Genomic DNA, 17,495 nt, shown 5'->3' on the forward strand with positions numbered 1-17,495 from the left:
TGATAAATACACACCGAATTAGAAAGCTTACAAGTTGACACGTCATCACTTCATTTTTTGCGCCTGCGCATGAATCTGAGAAGAGTGCCTTTGTCATTATCGTTTATTCTAGACACTTGATAGGTTGTGTGAAAATATTACTGATGTTTACTGATGTTTCACGTTAAAAATGGAACAAAAGATTAGTGCTAAACAACGTTTGACATGTTTAAACAAACGTAAATAGATTATTTACTAGGTTTTCTTTAGTTTTTCGACGTGACTTTACACTGCCCACCTCATTTTGTGGGAGCCTACTGAACGCTAACTATTTGGACATAAATTATGAACTTTGTCAAAAGAAACCACATTTGTTCTGGACCTGGGATCTCTGGCAGCGCCTTCTGATGGAGATAATCAAAGGTAAGGGGATATTTAGAATGTTATTATCGATATTAGATGATGCTAATGCTAACGGTATAGCTTAGCTTAGCTTAGCATATAGCTTATTGTTGTTAGCATAGTACCCAGTTTATACAAAATGTGATTTCCCAGTAAAGTTATTTTGAGATCTGGCCCTTCGGTAGCAATTACGAGATGATAATATATTATTCTTTGAATGACAATATTATAATTTACCAATGTTTTCGAATAGTAATTCCGTGATTTGTAATGCTGGATTCACTGGGTGCATTCGAGCCGAAAAAAATTCTGAATTTCACCGCGACTGTAAATGCTGTTTTTGGATATAAATATGAACTTGATGGAACTAAAAATGCATGTATTGTATAACATAATGTCCTATGAGTGTCATCTGATGCAGATTGTCAAAGGTAAGTGCATAATTCTAGCTAGTTTTCTGTCTGTTGATGCCCTTCTTTGAATTGGCTAAACATTACACGCAGCTATTGTCAATGTACTCTCCTCACATAACCTAACTTTATGCATTCTCCGTAATGCCTCTGAAAATCGGACAGCGTGGTTAGATTTAGGAGATATATCTTTCAAATGGAGGAAAATAGTTGATTATTTGATTTTTTGAAATGATTACTCTTGCAGTTTTGAATTCCCCGCCATGGTCACATGACAATGAATCCCAATACCGGGATAAGATCGGGATAAGATCCTCAACAGGTTAACTGACTTGCCTGGTTAAATAAAGGTTAAATAAAAATGTTGGTACTGCATTGTATACAAACACTAATTCTAGCTGACCCCTGACTGAGATTCTAAATATTTTTTCAGATATTCAAATCCTCCGGCTGCAGGATTATTTTCGGGTCAAATTAAGATGGTACATGGTTCGCTTCCCTCTGGGGCCATGCTTTGTTTTTGTAAATCTGATGATGTTTGTCTAAACTCCCCCTCAGACAGTTCTGTGTGTTTTCTCTGGGCTGAAAGCCTGTCTGGTGGGCTCCATGTGATAGATGCCCCCAGTACAACTTCTGTGCCGACTACGCATGCACGCTAGGAAAGGACAACATGCAATATGAAGACTCACGTACTAACAAAGTGAAACACACATGGCAGTATAAGTACTGTATCAAAACAGCACTCTGGGACACAATGCTTAAGTATTTTCATGACAAGTGAATAACATTGCATTAAATATAGAAATCCCGTTTAAATACATTATGGTAATGTATTTCCACACTGTATTGTTTTTTTAGCAGTTGCAAATGACAGTGTGTTTCTGTTCTCCACAGCACAGAGCCCTGAATGCCTCTCACCTCCTGCTTCCTGAGAGACTAACTGGAAACATAAGGTCACATTGCACATGTATGAGTGTGGGTGCGCTCTCCTCCTCTCCCCTTTGCCACAGTATCCTAGTGCCCAGACAGACCGACGAGGCAGAGCTGAGAGGACAAAGTGAAGTTTTTTGTCAAACTGGTCCAAGTTTCCTAAAGCCAAGGGGAAACATTTCCCAGAAAAGAAACACCACGTCCCAGCTGCAGAGAAACTCAGTAAAACTGCGTTTATGGAGTGTGTGTGACTGGGGATTTATTGCGTTGGGCACTGGCAGCTCCTCATAGCTATATCTCTGTGGGATTATGTACAGGGTAAGAACATAATGTTGCTACAGTGAAAATATATTTCTGACAAATCTTGAATATCAATTAATGGGGATTTTTTTACCTCCTTAGAAACAGACAAAAATAACAATGTAAGCCTATTAATCTGGTTCATCACACCAAATGTATCAGTCTGAGATTTACACCTAATTCTATTAAGGTCCACCTCTCTGAGCAGACAATTCAATCACAAAACGCTGAGGCCAGAGACTACTGTGGATATGCTGCTAGACCTCCAGGTGTGTGTTAACATTCTCTCTCTCTCTCTCTCTCTCTCTCTCTCTCTCTCTCTCTCTCTCTCTCTCTCTCTCTCTCTCTCTCTCTCTCACACACATATTCCTACACACACACATTCCCAGCACACGGGCCAGATTAATGCCCTAGCACTAGGACAGAATCCGCTGAAACGGTTAGGAGTTAATATCCGTTAATTAATTCGTAGGACCTGGGCAAGCAGGGAGATGTGGGTAGCAGAGGGGTCAGGGGGAAGGGCGGGGGGCGCAACAGAGAGAGAGGGGAGTAATCCGCTGAGTGCCCATAATGTAATGAATACAGGTCTAGCTTAATGGAGTCCATTTGAGAGAGAGAGAGAGAAGGGGGGAGGTCTATTATAAGGGAGAGGGACACATTTGTGAAAAGAGGTCTGATATTTGCAATGTAACCTCAAAGAGTATCTTTATCATACTTTTTCGGTAGTGTGTACAGTGTTTGTTTGTTAGCTGTATTTATTGACATAGCCCAATATGTTCCCAGTCAGGTCAGTGTATTGATACTTTACAGCCTAGCCAGGAATGGGAACCCATAACACCTCACTCCTTAGCAACCATATTAACTTAGCTCAGCGGGACTATATTTTATGTACTGTATGTTCTCCTTAACCTTGCTCAAGGTTACATATGGATTGTTCTTCTAGACACAGGGGTTATTCCGCTTGTGGCAAGTCTTCTGTCTGAACGACTGATCTTACTCCGCTGACTGGGTCCATGAATTCTACTCTTACATAGACCTTGAATCTTGAGAACCCAAAGTGGAGCCTTGTTTCGTTTTGCTCTGTCAGCCAACAGACTAGAGAACGTAGCCTATAGGAGGGCTGAATTTATGAGCCGTGCCCAGTTCCCATCATCCACCCAGACAGCACCCTTGTCATTATTTATCTCTCCCTGTTTTCTTTCTTGGTCTCCTATTTGTTGTTCTTTTTTTCTTATCACGAGCGCCATTGTAAGATCTGATTGTCTGTCACCCCTGTCAAGCACTTCATTCCCGACGACTGCCATCTCTCCCCACTTTTTTCTGGGCCCCTTTCAACCTTCGCTAATTGGTCTTTGTTAAGGCAATGAACTCAGGCAGTGAGTTGGGGAAACGCCTGGAAGTCGCTCATCTGTTTGTTTGGAAAAGTGGTGTGTGTGTGTGTGTGTGTGTGTGTGTGTGTGTGGGTGGGTGGGTGGGTGGGTGGGTGGGTGGGTGATTTAGTCTCATCGTGGTTGTCTAGACTCTATGTAACTCTGCTTCAGTTTACACTGATCCTCCCTTTATGCTAGTATATGGACACATTTATATACGTGCATGGCTGCACGCCTATTTGAACATGTGAATGAGCATGTTGTAGTGCATTGTGCAATTTGAGTATGCATTATGAGTCACTGGCAAGTGGAGTTCATGCTGTATGACAAGACAGGCGTACGCTCACGTTGGGTAAAAATACCTCTGTTGTCTTGCTGCATACATATCCATGGACCTGGCACTGAGATGACAGCCCAGTGGTAATGGTTGGATTAGTGGGTACATTTTAACATCACATTTAGGCAGTTGATACACATTGTTGTTGTTTTCCGACAAAATAATCACTGTTTGACAAAAACATTTGTTTTAATTGCAGATATTATTTTAATTATTGATGATTATTTGTTCCCATCTGCTAGTTGGTATCTAGAGGGCTTATCAGAGCAATCAACAGATTGAGATTGACATCTCTAATGTATATTTCTCTTTTTTTTCTCCCCCTCCTCTCCCTCTCCCACCTACATATAAATTCCCTTAATTACTCACACACATTCTCTCTCCCTCTGCCACTCTCATTCCCTGTCACCCTCCCTCCCTCCTCTACACAGGTCCCGCACCAGATGGGCACGCTGGCGTATTACCGGTACGAGCAGCCTATCGTGGACTACTGCCAGGCCCATCAGCCCCTGCGGCTCAACATGGGCTATGAGGGTCCCCCGCAGGGCCTGGAGGAGCTGGGGCCACGTGAGAGAACCACCATACAGACTGTATCGCTGCCCGCTGTGCCCTCTGCTGCCACAGTGGGGGCCGGGCCCCGCTCACCGCCCTCTATCCTTAGAGCCCCGTCCCAGGTCCCCGGTGGCCCCTTCCCTCCCCAAGAGCGCACCACCACGCTCACCTTTGGACGCTAACAACTGGAGCGAGAGTCTGTCGTTTGAGGTGGGGGGGATGCCACAGATCCACCATGACTCTTGAATAGAGGGCAAGGGAGCAGGGGGGTTCTGTGGGGCCTTTTTCGGCACATTGGCATGGGATGGCCACAAGGGGGCAGAGGTAAAAAGAGGAGAACAAAAATTATCAATTTAAAAAGAGGCCATTGGCATCTGGCAACTGGAATGTGACCATTATGAAGGGTGATGCATCCTGGGAGTTCTGCTATTATCTCTTTTTCTTTTTCCAAACACTTCAAAGTGGACCTGCTACTCCCCTCGTCTTGGCTTCTGGGAAATAGAAACGTGATGCAACGTGCAAGACACATTAAAGCATCGATTTGGTTATAGCTCTGGCCAATGTGGCGACAATGCTATATGGTGCCTGTTGCAAGGAATGGATCATGGCAGTTCTCTCATGCTGTGTTAGGAGTGAGAAAGGAATGTGCAATAAACAATATGTCTGGAGGACAAGAAAAGAAAGAGAGCAACATCATGAAACAAAATGTTTACCAGAACTCAAAGGCTCGCTCTTTTTCCCATTAAAATTGCCAGTCAGGGGTCATAATGCCATGGAAATCATTATTTCATTAAAATGAGTAAATTCTTAAAAAAGAAGAATGTTGTCGTGAGAGAAAACAAGTAGATTATTGTATTGTTTCCATACTGTATTGTCAGTATGTTCAACTATGGAGGTCAAGGTCTGAGTTTTATTCATGTGCTCATGTCGTACCAAAGATGTATTATTTTATGTACAATAATAGCATTTGTTTATACTTTTTGTTTCTGAAAACATAACTGGTACACATTAAATACATGCATTAGATGGTTTACCTTTTTATAAATGTACGTCTGCCATCTGCATACAGTATGTACAACCAAACCACATAATAATCTACAGAGGCTGCCGAGTCCCGTGTCTGTAAATGGTTGAGAGAGCCTACTCAGTTATCATTACGAAAAGACAATTTTATGGAGTCCGATAGAAAATGTAGGAAGCATGTGCAATGGGGTGTCAAGATTTGGCAGCTGGCTCGAGTTGGCCCACCAGATTATACTATCTATGGTCTGACTAATTCATGAGATGTATATCTATTTCATTAAATACTTTTAAATGGAATTGCTGGATGTGAAGTGTTCGGGCAAAATTAAGGTATTTTAAATGCTGATGCTTTGCAATGCTCAATTTGATCAAATTGGGCAAAGCAATGAACAAGGAGGTAGGTAGGTCCTTTGAGGGGGTCAACTAAAGGTTGAATCTCTAACCACCTGTAAAGGCCTAACTAACCATTTTATATATTTCATTTCTAAAAACAATGCTTGATTTTCTTGCAACTGGCCTGTTTGTGAGGTAAGCGGCAGGTATGCTGGTGGATTGGTGATGTACTGCTCCTGTGCTGCCCTCTCCTCTCTACTCCCTTAGAAACACATCAGACAAAGAGCCCAGTGCCTCACGGGGGCTTGTTGGGCTGACTGACTGGCACGTTGATGCGTCTTTGACATCCAGATGAACTCATTGACTGTGGTGGACTACCACTGGGGATGGATATTGCCTGTTAAAAACACAGCCCTTTGCCAGCAAGTGTGCCTGACTGTGTTTGAACTCCAACCAGATGAATGTGGACACTGTCTCTGTCACCCATGAGCACTATTGGACATCCTTTACCGTCGATTGATGGAGTTGATGATGGACTGGATCCTTTGTTGTGGTGGCTTTTCAACGGGCATTCCCCACCCCTCACTCCCTATGTCCAAATCAAACACACACACTACTGTCATTTTTTTATCTGTCAAGTTCAACACCCTGAGGTCTGTATAATGGAGGAGGGAGCACATCAAGCCACCTATGTACATGGCTCCCCATGAAGGAGAAAGCCTGAGAGGGCAAAGAGAAGGGAGGTCCAGGAGACCGCCGGCCGAGAGGTGTGCTTTTTTGTATGTTTCTTGATCGGAAGCAAAAGTGTACATTTTTGAGATGATCAATGATGTCAAGCAATTCTATAAAAAGACTACATCAAAAGGACAAAATCCTTTGGGACTTATTTATCTTGTAAATAGAGAATCTTTAAAAAGGAAAAAGTTACGTATTTTGCTTCTTCTGAAACACAAACTGCTTGTGGCCAGAAGAGGAGCCTTATCCACGAGTCGGAGTGAGGGGGGGAGTCTGTCCAGAAGATGGCTTTGGGAGGGAGATGATGATTCCCACCATATCCTCTCCTCTCAATGTTTTAATTATAAATATTTTTCTACCTGCTCCCACCTCCCTCCAGCATGTCACCATTCCTGCAAACATTGTCCATCACGGAGGTTATTGCTAATGTCTCAAAGCCACACCCCTACCAGAACCACACATGACAAGGAATTTGGGAGCAATATCATTAAGATTTGAAGTGTCAAAGGTACAAAGGGATAGTATATCATTCAATTCTGGCCTGTAGTAGAGTATTTCAAATAAATCAAATAAATAGAATTTTATTGGTCACATGCAACCCCCCACAAAGTATTGGTTGCATTACAGTGAAATGCTTACGAGCCTATTCCCAATAGTGCGGAATTTTAAAGTCAGACAAATATTTGCAAAATAAAAAAAGGAAATAGTAACTCAATAAAAACAATAATGAAGCTACAAGGACTACCAGTACCGAGTCAATGTGCAGGGGTACGAGGTAGTTGAGGTAATTGAGGTAGTACAGTATGTAAAGCGGGTAAATGTAAAAGTGACTAGGAAATCAGGACATAGTAACACAGAAAATAATAGTACAATAAAAACCGTAATGAGGCCATATACAATGAGTACCAGTACCGAGTCAATGTGCAGGGGTACAAGGTAGTTGAGGTAATACAGTATGTACATGTGGGTCGGAGTAAAAGTGACTAGGCAATCAGGATATATAATAAACAGAGTAGCAGCTGTTCAGGCCGCTGTTACTATTCATTTTTTCTTTTATCAACCCCATGTTCTCGTGTATGACTCGTTTTCAGTATGCTTGAGATACAGTCTGTTATTTCTACTAAAGTCGTTTTTTTAAAGGGTTTTTGTTGTGCCATGATAACTTTCTTTCATTTAATAATTTACCAACCCCCAAGCAAAAACACACAGATAATGCTCTGATAATTATATCATGATCTAGAAGAGTTTTGAGATACTGTATGCCCCACATATTACATACAAACTGTTGGTTTACTCAAAATGGTTTCTGACTACAGTGCTGGTTTGAGTTGACCTTGTAGTAAATGTTGTGCCAATGTCTTTACAAATGGGACGTCCCACTCTCAGTTCTAGCAATGTCTTGTCTTGCCTTGCTCTTTAAACCTCCCCTGCCCACTGCCATCTCCTGGCCTGGATATCATGTCTGCCTTTGGTGACTTTGGTGAACCTTTTTTATAATGTTCTATTTCTGTCCGCATGCTGACGATTGGGCAAACCACGTCAAATATAAGGGTGTGCACTGAACGAGAAACAGATAGTATAGAGCTAGACTATTTCCTGTCTGACATGCCCTACAACCACAAGCATGTGTTTCCACACACACGCTGGCCACTTTGGTGTCTCTCAAGCAAGCTGTTCACTGACCCCTCTGTAGCCCATCCTCTCCAGAGTAGATGTCTCCAGCCCCATGGGCCCTCCAGTCTCCATGCTGTCTTTATGCACATTGCAGAAAGAGATGCTTGTGTTGGACGAGGCTATACTCCAGAGAGAGGCTTCCCACTTCTATTATGGTAACACATTTCCAGACCAATTATCATTATTTAGTGTCTTCATTAATATGTTTCCTTGAACAGTAATCACTCAACAGCAGTCCAACAACGATCAAAATTATATGTAATTAGACGTTTAAATGGAGTTATGGTGATCACAATTAAATTAGCGGCTAATAAGTCATCGGTTTACCATGATCTACATCCCTGATAAGGCCATTGGAATAAAAGGACCATGCTGTCTTTTGTCCCATTTTTCTAATGTCGTACTGTACGGGGGCTTTCAGCACAGGGGATGCATGCAACTTGTGCAAGTTTAAGCTGAACTTCAGGAACGTCTGTGCTAGCCCAGCAACACCAACAGGCTTTGTTTTTTCTCTGCCTTGTTTGTTTTGGGATCTGTTCCCCCCTCTACCCCAACCCTCTGAGTTCTGGCTCAAATCCCTTTTGGGAACAGATTTAGCTGAAGGGAGGGTGAATGAAGGTCTGAAGTATTGCAAGGAAGCCTTTCATATTTCCGTGTCTATGCTCAGAGGAATGGCTAAATACAAATCTCTAGGGGAAAGAGGGATGAGGCAAGAGAGATGGGGGGAAAGGGAGGGAGGCGAACGAGAAATAGAGAACATGGAGGGAAAAAAAGAACAGAAATGAAGAAAAGGGGTAAGAACAAGAGAATTGTATTGTATTTGGTCAAAACAAAGGTTTTGCATCCCATGCACACCAGGGGATGCTATCCTAACACCTTGGTACACATGTACAGTACCCCATTAACACATTGGATGAGGCACACAGACACCTGCATCCTCCTAAATCACTGCTGGTGCACACCAAGTTTATGTTGTCTCAAACCTGGCCCTTACATCTCACCACGGCTCTGGACTCTGCAGCGCTTCACCTCCCTGCCATCAAAACAACACATTCCCTCTTCCAGTTCACCTGAAGCCAACCGCAGAGATTCAATGACTTCTAAGTCATTACCTGATAAATACGTTTGAAAAATTAATTCCCAGACAGATGTGGCTTTGCGTCATCTTCTCATCTTCTCTATTCCCTCCTGAACTAAGGCATTATACAGTTACAGTATAGAGACCCTATAGGGCCTCTGTAGGGCCCAGAGCATGTGGAGACCTGAGGCTTACAGGACAGTAGGAGAAGCTCTTACATCATTAGCTGGAAGTCTTTGCCCTTTGGCATAAGCAATGGTTACAAACCAGGGTCAAGACAATAGGGGTTCTAAGCATAACCATTAACCTCTGTCAGAGATAGAAACTATTTAGATCTAACAAAGCATGTTTAAACCACTAATTGGATTTATGTGAACAGAATAAGAAAAGGAACACTAATTTCATATAGAATCAATTTTGCTGCAATAGGCAATGTAGAGATGTGAACGTGACGTAAAACTGACAGAAAGCAATATTATCATATTCTTTAATTCCTTACTTGCTCCAAGCTTCTCCACATCCTCCCCTCCCACCAATATCACTTGTTCTTTCCCATGATATTTCCATGTGAATTTCTGCTTTTCCCTCTCATCTATCTCCTACTGACGGCATTGATTTCTGTGGGATGTAAATATGAGCTGCATTGTTTATTCTGTAGTTGGTTTGTTGTTGTTTTGGTTTCAATTCTTATTTTCTGTGCTGAGACCTAAAGCGGTGTTGTGGAGACCAGGTTCAAACGCAAAATATGGCTTCTCTTTGAGTATATTATTGTCAGAAAATGTTTTGTAAAAATTTTGATGATGAAATCAAAAATAAAGAAATTTAAAGGTTAATATTTGTGATGCCATGTTCCTCTGTGTTGTTATTGTTGTGTAACTCCAAATCATATAACCACCAATTATGATGTCTCAATACCATGTTCTATACAGTACATACAGTTGAAGTCGGAAGTTTACAAACACCTTAGCCAAATACATTTAAACTCAGTTTTTCACAATTCCTGACATTTAATCCTAGTAAAAATTCCCTGTCTTAGGTCAGTTAGGATCACCACTTTATTTTAAGAATGTGAAATGTCAGAATAATAGTAGAGAGAATGATTTATTTCAGCTTTTATTTCTTTCATCACATTCCCAGTGGGTCAGAAGTTTACATACACTAGTAGCATTGCCTTTAAATTGTTTAACTTGGGTCAAATGTTTTGGGAAGCCTTCCACAAGCTTCCCACAATAAATTGGGGGAATTTTGGCCCACTCCTCCTGACAGAGCTGTTGTAACTGAGTCAGGCTTGTATTCCTCCTTGCTCACACACGCTTTTCAGTTCTACTCACAAATGTTCTATAGGATTGAGGTCAGGGCTTTGTGATGGCCACTCCAATACCTTGACTTTGTTGTCCTTAAGCCATTTTGCCACAACTTTGGAAGTATGCTTGGGGTCATTTTCCATTTGGAAGACCCATTTGCGACCAAGCTTTAACTTCCTGACTGATGTCTTGAGATGTTGCTTCAATATATCCACATCATTTTCCATCCTCATGATGCCATCTATTTTGTGAAGTGCACCAGTCCCTCCTGAAGCAAAGCATCCCCACAACATGATGCTGCCACCCCCGTGCTTCCCCGTTGGGATGGTGTTCTTTGGCTTGCAAGCCTCTCCCTTTAACCTCCAAACATAACGATGTTCATTATGGCTAAACAGTTCTATTTTTGTTTCATCAGACCAGAGGACATTTCTCAAAAAAGTACAGTCTTTGTCCCCATGTGCAGTTGCAAACCGTAGTCTGGCTTTTATTTGGCGGTTTTGGAGCATTGGCTTCTTCCTTGCTGAGCGGCCTTTCAGGTTATGTCGATACATGGACTCTTTTCTGTGGATATAGATACTTTTGTACCTGTTTCCTTCAGCATCTTCACAAGTTCCTTTGCTGTTGTTCTGGGATTGATTTGCACTTTTCACACCAAACTACGTTCATCTCTAGGAGACAGAACATGTCTCCTTCCTGAGCGGTGTGATGGCTGCGTGGTCCCATGGTGTTTATACTTGCATACTATTGTTTGTACAGATGAACGTGGTACCTTCAGGCGTTGGGAAATTGCTCCCAAGGATAAACCAGACTTGTGGAGGTCTACAAATTTTTTTCTGAGGTCTTGGCTGATTTATTTTGATTTTCCCATGATGTCAAGCAAAGAGGCACTGAGTTTGAAGGTAATACATCCACAGGTACACCTCCAATTGACTCAAATTATGTCAATTAGCCTATCAGAAGCTTCTAAAGCATGACATCATTTTCTGGAATTTTCCAAGCTGTTTAAAGGCACAGTCAACTTAGTGTATGTAAACGTTTGACCCACTGGAATTGTGATACAGTGAATTATAAGTGAAATAATCTGTCTGTAAACAATTGTTGGAAAAAGGACTTGTGTCATGCACAAAGTAGATGTCCTAACCAACTTGCCAAAACTATAGTTTGTTAACAAGAAATTTGTGGAGTGGTTGAAAAACGAGTTTTAATGACTGTCATAGTAAGTACATTTGTCCTCAATAAAAATGTGCCAGGACAATGAACAGCTTTGACTGGGCTGAGGACAGCAAATAGCACCATACATTTCCAATACCCTGACAGTGCATTACTAAAACTAGGCCCAGGCATAGGGTTCTATGAATCAAAGGCTGCACTGAAATATAACAATACTGCTCCAAGTATCATGTTATTAACCATTTATTTTACCCATTTAACCGTTACTTTTACACTTCCATTCTGACCTTGAAAACATTGTGTCCAAAAAAATAAAACACTCATGCAAGACAGACCTTGTGGTCATGTGATTAGCCAAATTCCAATGATCACAAATATTCAACAGGAGTTTCACTTCTCCTTATCCCGTGACTGACCAGGCCACTGCCCTAGAGAGTGGATATGGAAGCAGGTCCATGCCAGACCCCCAAAGACATGTCCTCAAAGATGGAACGCAGGCGGGAGGAGGCAAGATCAGGTGGGACCAATCTAGCCAATGAGAGGGCAGATATGCATGTGAACAAGAAGCACAACTCCGATATAAAGATGAGCGGTGTTGAATATTCGATGAGGGGTGTTGTCGTCAACTGCCTGAATTCTATGGCGAAAGTATTTGAAATTCATCGACCTCATGAATATGCATAGCCCATCTTGAATTTCAACAGGAACAATTCCGATATAAAGTCTTTCATCTCAATGTTTCTGGGACGTTACGTGCATCACATTTATATCACTACACTCATAATAACCTAAGCCTCACGTATCAAAATAGCAATTCATGTTCATCTTGATTAAATTAAATACTCTCATTGCTCCGCATACAAAAACTGCTCACCTAATTATTAAGGATCTGCTTGATGTGGACATATTTTGGGTTGCGATATGGCTCTCGATTCACCTCCCTCTCTCTCTGGTATGGTTCAGTTCATTCTACAACTCGGTTCCCAGCAAGCAGGGAATGTCCTAAGGACATTTGGTGACATTCCCATTAGGTCCCTTTAAGGGTTTCAGCAAGAAGTTATCCCAGTCTAGGAACATTAAAACATGATGTTAACCTCAGAACCATAAGAGGACACTCAGTACAGGTCCAGGTTTGGTCGCAGCATAACATTTTAATAAGGTATTTTGATGTCTATTAAGAAACGTTTCAATTTGGTTTCAATTTGGTTCTGATAGAACGTTATCCATGGGACATTCAATGACCACAAGGGGACATTTCATGGTGGTCAAGGGTACGTTGCATGATGGTCCCAAGGACACGTTTTCTGGGGTACCTTTGTCTAGTTTCCTGTAAGAGACCAGGACATCACTGAGGACCATGTCAGAACCATGTCAGGATCTTTGTAGGATGTTCTCAGAATTTTTATGTTACTAGTCATTAGGACATTACATGATGATCCCAAGGGAACATCCTTGCAAACAACAATGTGTCTTTAGGAAGTCCCCGGCACGTCACGAAATGGTTGCCTGAAGTGGTCAGGACGTTGTGTCATGGTCCACTGGAGGTTTTGTCTAGTTTCCAGTTTGTCCCAGGGGCATCCCCGAGGGTGTTTTTAGGACATTCTTGGGATGTTGTGTCATGGTCCCCTGGAGGTTTTGTCTAGTTTCCGGTTTGTTCCAGGCACATCCCCAATTACATTTTTTAGGACGTTCTTGGGACGTTGTGTCATGGTCGACGGAGGTTTTTATCACTTGATGGTCCCAGGTGTGCCAAACCATTATAAGTAAAGTAATTCAAGTTATGGGGTGTTTAAGGTAAGTGGTACACTGTTAAGCTAAAATAGTGTAAAAATCCTGAATCAATAACAATATGATTACATTTGACATGATCACTTAGCACTGACTTGGAATTTGACCTCTGGATTCTGGGTATTCTGATCTTTCTGCTGTGCCACAAAGGCTGTAGAATTTCATAAGTCCCCTACACATTCATACCTATAATAAAGCTCTGCCATCTGCACTGCTATTTTAGATATCAGTAAATATGACTATTTCCTCATCATTGATTTCATTTGCTTTTCAGCAGTTTGAATTTTCATTATAGTTGTCTAATGTTGGTGGGGAATATTATTCTGTTTTAATGTTACTGCGGAATCACTATGATACATATAATAGTTTTTCTTTACTATTTTTAACAGAGCTGAGATTTACTTTGAAGTGCAAAGTGTAGGAATACAAGTCATTGACACAGACATTGAAGATCGGAAGAGGTTGTGAGTTGAAATCCCAGGCGAGGACATGTAATAATTACTGTATGAATAAACATACACAATGTAATCAAGTATGTCAAAGTGTGCCAAATATGTACATTTAAAAAGCACTGTGTGTGTGCATGTGTGTTTTTGTGTGTCTGTCTAACTAACATTGCCAAAAGACAAAGAGCTGTGAAAGAATCAGTGGTTCACCAATCAGGGCCTTGGCAACAGTAACAAGGGGGGATGTGTAATGAAACTAGGCTGTGTCCCCTGGTAGATAGTCATTTTTTTAGGATTAAACTATTTCACTATGACCATCAGGTGTTGTCCCTGGAACAATCCGGGTACCAGACAAAAACCTCCAGGTGGACCATGACACAACTTCCCTAGACTGTCCTAAAAAGATCCTCCGGGACGTCACAAGACAAACCGGGAACTACACAAAAACCTCCAGGGGACCATGAAACAACGCCCCAAGAATGACCTGAAAATGTTCTTGGGGACATCCACAGGACAACTGGGACAAACCAGGGATGTCCTAACAACTCAGTTTCTGCAGAGTTCTATCTATAAAAACATACCATTTTAGTCGAGATTTTGGTAGTAGCTTGAAAAAAGATGATTTGAAAAACACACACACACACACACACACACACACACACACACACACACACACACACACACACAAACGCTCTCTCCCTACAGTCTGCTACCATTCTCCATAGTTTCCCATTAAGGTTGTCTACAGTGCCTTCAGAAAGTATTCAGACCCCTTGACTTTTCCACATTTTGTTACGTTACAGCCTTATTCTAAAACGGATTATATATATATATTTTTTAAGTCCTAAGCAATCTACACACAATACACCATAATGACAAAAATAAAAATATATATTTTTTGCAAATTCATATAAAAAATAAAAAATCAAATAAGTATTCAGACCCATTGCTATGGGACATAAAATTGAGCTCAGGTGCATCCTGTTTCCATTGATCATCCTTGAGATGTTTCTACTAACTTGATTGGAGTCCACCTATGGTAAATTGAATTGATTGGACATGATTTGGAAAGGCACACACCTGTCTATATAAGGTCCCACAGTTGACAGTGCATGTCAGAGCAAAAACCAAGCCATGAGGTCGAATAAATTGTCCCTAGAGCGCCGAGACAGGATTGTGTCAAGGCACAGATCTGGGGAAGGGTACCAAAAACTTTCTGCAGCATTGAACGTCCCCAAGAACACTGTGACCTTCATCATTCTTAAATGGAAGAAGTTTGGAACCACCAAGACTCTTCCTAGAGCTGGCAGAGCTCCAGAGTTCCTCTGTGTAGATAGGAGAACCTTCCAGAAGGACAACCATCTCTGCAGCACTCCACTAATCAGGCCTTTATGGTAGAGTGGCCAGACGGAAGCCACTCTTCAGTAAAAGGCACATGACAGCCCGCTTGGAGTTTGCCAAAAGGCAGCTAAAGACTTTCAGACCATGAGAAACAAGAGTCTCTGATCTGAATGCCAAGCATCACGTCTGGAGGAATCCTGGCACCATCCTTACGATGAAGCATGGGGGTGGCAGTTTGATGAGAGAAAAAAAACAATTTCCTTAATTTGAGATTAAAGCTGTAACTTAACTAAATGTTGAAAAAGTCAAGGGGTCTGAATACTTTCGGAATGCACTGTATTCCTGGTGGCTTATCATTAATGATGGATAACAATCGTTTTTCCACATCTCTCACTAACTTGATCAAATTCAAAACAGCAATCCATCTCTTTCAGATATTTTATACAGAAATATGATGGTTCACTATTCAATATTGTAATTTCACTTCTGAGTTTTTCCACTTTACTAGTGAAATACTCATTGAAATTATTGGCAATATCGAAAGATTTTGTCATAAATGACCCGTCAACTTCAATAAATGATGGAGATGAATTGGGTTTTCAGCCCATAATATAATTTAAGGTACTCCAATTTTTGTTAAGTTTAGTCACAAAATGCCTCCATTTACAGTATGTCAACCAATCAGCCGAGCAGCCCGACTTGTTTGCCACCTCTTTTGCATCATTTGTTTGAACCATATATTTTTTTCAATTCTGCATCAATCTTGGGGGCTCTAACAGTTATCACAGTTAATTTCTTAACTGGTGCATGCTTGTCAACAATTGGCATGAATAAATACTTCCAGTGCTGCTTCTGGATTCACTTCCTCATACACATCAGACCAAAATATTTGTTTTACATCTTCAACAAAAGAGTGCTGAGAAAACTTTTGTATGATCTCTTGGAAACAACATTTGGGACTTTGGCTTTCCTTGTTGTTGCCACAATGTTTTACTAGACACTCATTTATGTAATCCCTTCTGTAATCCCATCAGCCACAATATACTGTCAGAGAGGGACACGGTCCTGCTTGAGAGGCCTGTCAGTTCATATGCACACATCAACATATCAGCATGTTGGAGGAATATGACAGCACCGTTTACAGTGTAGCTTGCGGTGGCTGTCATGGCACGAGGTATGACATCTTTTGCCTCTCAATCCAATGATCTTACCCTGAGAGGAGACGTTAAAATGCTTTAAATGTGGAGTAATTGCATGGTTGATACATCATTCATAAGAGGGCTGATGTATTTTTTGTCACATACAAGCTATTCAGGCATTATCAATAGAATGAGGACATAACCACCAAAACAGGTGTTAATAACATTGGCAACACTTTCAAACAACTAATGGCTCCTTATAACAGCCTATGTGAATGTATATCCCAGTAAATGCATCTATAACGTATTGCCTAGAATCTGATATACACTACATTACCAAAAGTATGTGGACACACCTTCAAATGAGTGGATTCGGGTATTTCAATCACAGCCGTAACTGACAGGTGTATACAATCGTGCAAACAGCTATGTAATCTCCAAAGACAAATATTGGCAGTAGAATGGTATTGCTGAAGAGCTCAGTGATTTTTAACGTGGCACTGTCATAAGATACTACCTTTCTAACAAGTCAGTTCGTCAAATGTCTGTCCTGCTAAAGCTGCCCCGGTCAACTGTAAGTGCTGTTATTTTGAAGTGGAAAGGTCTAGGAGCAACAACCGCTCAGTCTTGAAGTGGTAGGCCACACAAGCTCACAGAACGGAACCGCTGAGTGCTGAAGTGAGTAGCGCACACAAGCCTATGATCACTATGCGCAATGCCAAGTGTCGGCTGGAGTAGTGTAAAGCTCACCGTCATTGGACTCTGGAAGAGTGGAAACGCGTTCTCTGGAGTGATGAATCACACTTCACCATCTGGTAGTCCAACAGACAAATCTGGGTTGGGAGGATGCCAGGAGAATGCTACCTGCCCCAATGCATAATGCCAACTGTAAAGTTTGGAGGAGGAGGAATAATGGTCTGGGGCTGTTTTTCATGGTTCAGAGTTTAGGCCCCTTAGTTCCAGCGAAGGGAAATCTTAACGCTACAGCATACAATGGCATTTTAGATAATTATGTGCTTCCAACATTTTGGCAACAGTTTGGGGAAGGCCCTTTCCGGTTTCATCATGACAATGCCCGCATGCACAAAGCAAGGTTCATATAGAAATGGTTCATTGAGATCGGTGTGGAAGAACATGACTGGTCTGCACAGAGCCCTGACATTAACCCCTTTCAATATCTTTTG

General features: G+C 41.5%; 1 protein-coding gene across 1 annotated transcript in view; it reads left to right on the top strand.

Moving 5' to 3' along the window:
• LOC115204155 (leucine-rich repeat transmembrane neuronal protein 4-like) overlaps positions 1 to 9,956 on the top strand; it is a 151,687-nt gene extending 141,731 nt beyond the window's left edge. The window contains exon 3 of the mRNA XM_029769516.1: positions 4,160 to 9,956. Coding sequence (XP_029625376.1) covers positions 4,160 to 4,462 — 303 coding nt within the window. The 3' untranslated portion in view covers positions 4,463 to 9,956. The remainder of the gene's footprint in view (positions 1 to 4,159) is intronic.
• The last annotated feature ends 7,539 nt before the right edge of the window (positions 9,957 to 17,495 follow it).

The sequence above is a fragment of the Salmo trutta genome, chromosome 12 (genome assembly GCF_901001165.1).
Source record: "Salmo trutta chromosome 12, fSalTru1.1, whole genome shotgun sequence".
NCBI classification, from domain to species: Eukaryota; Metazoa; Chordata; class Actinopteri; order Salmoniformes; family Salmonidae; genus Salmo; species Salmo trutta.